At 43.8% G+C, this 6,494-nt stretch overlaps 1 protein-coding gene across 3 annotated transcripts in view; it reads right to left on the bottom strand.

Moving 5' to 3' along the window:
- LOC112069409 (dihydrolipoyllysine-residue succinyltransferase component of 2-oxoglutarate dehydrogenase complex, mitochondrial) overlaps positions 1 to 6,494 on the bottom strand; it is a 12,995-nt gene that overhangs the window by 1,905 nt on the left and 4,596 nt on the right. The window contains exons 2-13 of one of the 3 annotated variants that reach the window (XM_024136745.2): positions 5,721 to 5,754; positions 5,125 to 5,167; positions 4,806 to 4,870; positions 4,629 to 4,703; positions 4,477 to 4,532; positions 3,981 to 4,089; positions 2,565 to 2,675; positions 2,346 to 2,422; positions 2,050 to 2,147; positions 1,589 to 1,719; positions 925 to 998; positions 550 to 633 (exon numbers count right to left, since the gene is read on the bottom strand). In XM_024136745.2, coding sequence (XP_023992513.1) covers positions 550 to 633; positions 925 to 998; positions 1,589 to 1,719; positions 2,050 to 2,147; positions 2,346 to 2,422; positions 2,565 to 2,675; positions 3,981 to 4,089; positions 4,477 to 4,532; positions 4,629 to 4,703; positions 4,806 to 4,870; positions 5,125 to 5,167; positions 5,721 to 5,754 — 957 coding nt within the window. The remainder of the gene's footprint in view (positions 1 to 549; positions 634 to 924; positions 999 to 1,588; positions 1,720 to 2,049; positions 2,148 to 2,345; positions 2,423 to 2,564; positions 2,676 to 3,980; positions 4,090 to 4,476; positions 4,533 to 4,628; positions 4,704 to 4,805; positions 4,871 to 5,124; positions 5,168 to 5,720; positions 5,755 to 6,494) is intronic. The other 2 variants (XM_024136747.2, XM_024136746.2) reach the window with 2 other exon arrangements.

The raw sequence follows: 6,494 nt of genomic DNA, 5'->3' as shown, positions 1-6,494 counted from the left end.
AATGATTGCGTCACCTTGTGATAAAACGGCACCAAGGGGTTTTACGTGAGGCCTGTGATGAGGTGGGGGGGGGGGGACGGAGGGTGAGATCTCCGTGAAAACAAAAAGATTTAAAACCCCAAAGTGCCCAACGTGATCAATGTAGAACTGTCGAGATATCGCCATTTACTCAATACACATTATGGGAACCATTTTTAAAGTATCGAGACATGGCCATTGACCCATTGTGTTTTTCCCATGCTCGTAACAGTGAGCTGGCTGTGGAGAAATTGTGGTTGAGCCTATACATACTACCGTCAACTAACCGGGTTTGCCCAGCACCATTGACTCTGTAACCGTAATACCCTGTACGGTATACCCTCCACATTGACTCATACTTGTAATACCTGTATACAGCCTCCACATTGACTCCTGTTACAGGTACCCCTGGTATATACCTCACCATTGGACTCGTACCGTGTACCCATATTTAGGCCTCCATTGACTCGTGTACCGGTACCCCTGTAATAGCTCCTTATTGACTCATGTACCGGCACCCCCCTGTATTACCTTCTCTCCCAGACCGTTGATGGTTTTCTCAATGTCAGCAAAGTTCATGGTCTCTACGTTGCGAATAACCGGTACAACCAGTCCCTGGTGAAGAGGAGCACATATACAAGTAAAAGACTGCAGACCTGTGTSGTCAAAACACCAACAGAGCCAGACAACCAACCCAGTCAACACCCCACACAGAGACAAGGAGCTCCAGCCCCTCAGAAATAAATAATCAAATAAAAACAACAATTCAATGTATAGATTAGGTCATGCCTCCCACCAACAGCCCTAGACCCAGACATGACAAATAGGGGCAATTACAACAAATATATATAGGTTCATAATTAAGTTAAGAGAGAATGTATAGGTCACATGTCCTTTGTGCCTTACCTTCGGAGTGGCCACAGCCACACTGATGTCGACATAATCCCTGTAAACTATCTCTTTGGTTGTATCATCAATCACTGGGAAGAGCAAGAGAAGAAATATCAAATCATTCTCACTTTTTAAAAAAACAAAAAACTTCAATAGCATTTACCGTTTCAATCCAATGCATTCTGGGCTCTCCGGCAAAGACATTGAGTTAGAAGTCTCAGAGCTATTATGAGTTGATGTGTATACGCTTCCTTCTATAAACAGAAGACCATAACTTCATCAAAGCCAGGTTACTTTAACATGTAACCGTTGAAATAAGTGTCTGTGGTGTTGGAAGCAGAGTTAACTTCTACACCTGCACTAGGTTTTGGCCTTTCTAGGGAGTTTTTCCTAGCCRMCGTGCTTCTACACCTRCATTGCTTGCTGTTTGGGGTTTTAGGCTGGGKTTCTGTACAGCACTTTGAGATATCAGCTGATGTAAGAAGGGCTTTATAAATAAATTTGATTTGATTTAACAATCGGGGGAAATGTTTTGTTGTTGTTGTTGTTGTAAATTCCATAGTTTTTCTAGTAATCCTGGTTCGAGGATTCCGGATTTGTTGCTTATTCCGGGAATTTTCCAACTAGGATTTCTGGAAAAACCTTAGTTGGGAGAAAGAMAGAGAGAGAGAGTCTTAACCTCCGTTGACAGAAGGCTGGTCCATGAGAGCGTGGGCTGAAGCCTTAACGAAGGCCGACATGAAGCCAAGCTTGATGTTATGTTTCTTCAAGAAAGCATCTTTATGGAGCTTCCTCATCTCCTGGATGTTGCTACAGAGGGAGGGGGAGAGAAGAAGCGTTAAAGCAGGCCGTGTCTGTAGGAAGCATCTTTATGGGGTTTTCCTCATCTCCTGGAGGAATTACTGTAAGAGGACTGGGTCGTTTTTTGGAAAACATGCCATTTTGAAGTGTCTATGTATCTGTATGGTGGCAGCCATTTTGAAGTGTCTATGTATCTGTATGGTGGCAGCCATTTTGAAGTGTCTATGTCTATGCATCTGTATGGTGGCATGTGCATCCGTGAAAACACTGGGCCTTCTGGGATGAATAAAGTGATATTCTATCGGACATCAACAGCAGCATTGTGTTGCATCGTCTCACCTCATGTCTATCTCGTTGAAGGTGGTGAGCATGGCGCAGGTCTGCTGAGCCTCCTTCAGTCGCTGGGCGATCCTCAGCCTCATACGATTCATCTTTACCTGGAACGAATAACGAGACAAAATCGGTTGGTTGTTGATTGGACGCATCTGTACGTTTTTTTTCTTCTTCTCAATAAACGAGAGTAAGACACTTGTCTTGGTTAGAAACCAGCCTAAGGCTTTATCCCTGCTATTTCATCTCGCTCTGTCAGTATGGGAGTGTTGGCCTGAAGCTGGCCTGGTGTAGAGAGGTCGTACCCTGCTCTCTGTCCTGGCTCCGTGGGCTGCTGCTGCTGGTSGTGCTGGTGCTGCTGCAGTGGGCTTGACCGCAGAAACTAGAAAGAGGGAAAAAATACTTTATTATGCAAAAAAATATATAAGTTTAAGTGAGACCCCAACCCCACTTAAATGTTTTTATCATTCCACTAATGTTAACATGAATGAAATGTTTGTTTATAACCGCAGCAGACAACGTACAAGGTTTGGCTTGTGCTGCCACGGGGGGTACGGCGACAGGGACGGCGGCCGGCGTTGGGGGAGGGGCAGCGGCAGGGACCTCTGCTGCTGGGGCGGCTTTGGCTGCTGCTGACCAGAGAAGAAGAGACATTCAGATCTAGCTACAGATTGCTACACCAGATAACGTGACAGAACCAGAGATTGTTGGTATCCATTATACTGGCCGTTACAGGTTTGCCTATCTTTGTTCTCGAATTCTGGACAAACATGTATCTACTAAAATCTCTGTGTCCCATTTGCAGGTGGTGCGTTTGAATTAATTAAAATAAATACATGTTTTGCCATTTTTTGTCTAGTTCAAATCTTCCCTCATTGATCGAGACAGCGGAGTGGTTGGAGATGGATCCACTTGTCTCAATGACTGCATCACTACACAACGTCAGCTACTGCAGCGACTGAAATGACTGCATCACTACATAACGTCAGCTACTGCAGCGACTGAAATGACTGCATCACTACATAACGTCAGCGACTGAAATGACTGCATCACTACACAACGTCAGCTACTGCAGCGACTGAAATGACTGCATCACTACACAACGTCAGCGACTGAAATGACTGAAATGACTGCATCACTTAAAGATGCAGTTAGTCTCAGAGTGGGTGGCAAGGAATAAGTTAAAGTCCTAAATATTTCCAAAAACTAGAAGCATTGTGTGTTTGGGACAAATCATTCACTAAATCCTAAACCTCAACTAAATCTTGTACTAAATAATGTGGAAATTGAGCAAGTTGAGATGACTAAACTGCTTGGAGTAACTCTGGATTGTAAACGGTCATGGTCAAAACATATTGATACAACAGTAGCTAAGATGGGGAGAAGTCTGTCYRTAATAAAGCSCTGCTCTRCCTTCTTAACAACACTATCAACAAGGCAGGTCCTACAGGCCCTAGTTTTGTTGCACCTGGACTACTGTTCAGTCGTGTGGTCAGGTGACACAAAGAGGGAACTTAGAAAAATTGCAATTGGCTCAGAACAGGGCAGCACGGCTGGCCCTTGGATGTACACAGAGAGCTAATATTAATAATATGCATGTCAAACTCTCATGGCTCAAAGTGGAGATTGACTTCATCACTACTTGTTTTTGTAAGAAGTGTTGACAAACTGAATGTACCGAGGTGTCTGTTTGAACTACTGGCACACAGCTCAGACACCCATGCATACCCCACAAGACATGCCACCAGAGGTCTCTTCACAGTCCCCAAGTCCAGAACAGACTACGGGAGGCACACAGTACTACATAGAGCCATGACTACATGGAACTCKATTCCACATCAGTTAACCAGCAGTAAAAACAGTGTAGCTAATTTTTTAGATTCTACAAGGCCATCAGACTGTTAAACAGCCATCACTAGCACAGAGCAGCTGCTGCCTACCTCCTTTTTTGAGCTTGAAGAGGGGATTCCCGGCCTCTACCCTCCCTCCATCTGGCACCAGGAGCTCCGTGACCACACCGGCCGCCGGWGACGGCACCTGCAACGAGGTCTGAGACAAAATGCATTGTTGTTATCAAACCGTACACACAGTTAGTCAAATTACAAACATACTACAGTATTTAATAGCTTGACTTTTCTAAATATCTGATCTTCAATGACATCATAAGGCTAGGCCCCATTTTTTTCTCCACTTCCTGTCTGAATGACGTGCTCAACGTAAACTGCCTGTTACTCAGGCCCTGAAGCCAGGATATGCATATAATTGGTACCATTGKAAAGAAAACACKTTGAAGTTTGTAGAAATGTTAAATTAATGTAGGATAATATAACACAATGGATATGGTAGGAGAAAATCCAACCGGGAAATGTTTTAAACAGTTAAAGGCTATATTGTGTATATATCCTATATATAAATGTGACTTAGTGTTTACAGGACCTTGTCAGTCTCGATCTCACACACCACCTCATCCTCTTTCACTGAATCTCCAACAGCTGGAAAAGACCAAAGGAAGGTATTACTGTCCTGCACAAAACCTAGATGGCAACAAGACAGTAAACATGAGCCGAGTGGATTTTCCCCGAGACTACCTTTCTCCCACCTGACGTCCCCTTCTGTGATCGACTCAGAGAACGGAGGGGTGTTGACGGTGACAACTTCATCCCCTGATRAARAAAAAAAAAAACTAAGATGTCAGGCAGATTTGATTTAAAACAGTAACTAGTTTAATACACAGAGAAAGACGAGAGAGATGTTTGAATACATACTACGTGCTGCAGACGTCTTGAAGGATCTAATGTAGAAGACAACAATTGAGGACGGAGACTCACATCTAAAACACAGAAGAAGAAAACATGTTTATTATGTAGCAGCCTATAAACTAGCCTATAAAGTAGCCTCTTGTAAAACAAGGGGTTTAAAATCAGCGCAACRCCCATTAAAAGACTCTCAAACATAATTATTGAAACAAACATTTTCTGTATCAAACAACAACAAAAAAACGCATGTGAAACCTTCAGATGACTCCAGATTTGCCCGAGGCCAAACATACTGAGATAAAACTCAGGACCAAGAGAGGACACTTACAACTGACTGTTCCCGTAGACAACCCTGTTGCCAGTGGAGAGGCCTTCAACGAGATAAAAGGAGAGAGAGARARAGARAAAAWRWRAGWGKGRGAGAGAGAGAGCGGAAGAGAAAAGAGTGAGAGAGGAAGACAGCGAGAAAGAGAGGAAGAGGGAGAGCGGGGAATTGAGGATATTATTATTATCATCAACAGAGTGATTACCACTGTTGAGTCAGTCTATTCTTGAGAACACTGGGTGTATAGCTACATTAACAGCTCCATGATGATGGGGATATATTATCTACTTACAGGTCCTTCCAGTGCTCTTTGATACTTAATGGACATGACAGTCATCATACATACAGAGCATGTTTTTCTCAGATTTATAAACCAGAATAAAAGGCCCGTTTGTCTTACATTAGTCCTGGGTGGGCCGTGTTAATCATGCACAAAACAGAACAAAAAAAGGACTGAAAAGTACTTGTCTAAAGAGGAAAGCTTGTTTTTTTTCGTTTGTGAAATATTTTGTTACGGTGTGCACTAAAAAAAAAAGAGGTCCTTGTAACGCTAAACCCTAACGACCTGAACAGAGAAGGAGAGAGAAAGGCCTACTCACCTGAAGCAGTCCTTCCAGCCAGCACATTATTACCCTGAAAATAAATGTTTAAGGGAGAAAGATAAAACTCCAGTTTAATTCACCACTGGGCTGCTTCAGAATCAATAGACCGACATATTAATTCTATGTTTGTGATTCCATGAAGTTTCCATTAAATTTGTAGCAGTTGAGGCAAATAGAATACTGCGCCGGTGTGGTTATATCCTATAACTACCTCCTACAGGCCTAACACTACCTCCTACAGGCCTAACACTACCTCCTACAGGCCTAACACTACCTCCTACAGGCCTAACACTACCTCCTAAGGGAAGGAAGCGGGGGATAACGTGTATCAGAGGGGAAGGAAAGTTTGGGATAACGTGTATCAGGGGGAAGGAAAGTGGGGGATAACGTGTATCAGAGGGGGATAACGTGTATCAGAGGGGGAGGAAAGTGGGGATAACGTGTATCAGAGCGGAAATAACGTGTATCAAGGGGAGGAAAGTGGGGATAACGTGATCAGAGCGGGATAACGTGTATAGAGGGGAAACGTGTATCAGAGGGGGGGAAAGTGGGGATAACGTGTATCAGAGCGGGATAACGTGTATCAGAGGGGGATAACGTGTATTCAGAGGGGAGGAAAGTGTATCAGAGGGGGAGGAAGTGTATCAAGAGGGGAGGAAAGTGTATCAGAGGGGGAGGAAAGTTATCAGAGGGGGATACGGTAATCGAGGGGAAGGAATAAGGTGTATCAGAGGGGAGGAAAGTGGGGGATAACGTGTATCAAGAGGGGAG

The sequence above is a fragment of the Salvelinus sp. IW2-2015 genome, unplaced genomic scaffold (genome assembly GCF_002910315.2).
Source record: "Salvelinus sp. IW2-2015 unplaced genomic scaffold, ASM291031v2 Un_scaffold1003, whole genome shotgun sequence".
Taxonomy (NCBI): domain Eukaryota; kingdom Metazoa; phylum Chordata; class Actinopteri; order Salmoniformes; family Salmonidae; genus Salvelinus; species Salvelinus sp. IW2-2015.
The sequence above is the reverse complement of the archived record's forward strand: the minus strand, read 5'-3'. Positions and strand labels throughout refer to the sequence as shown.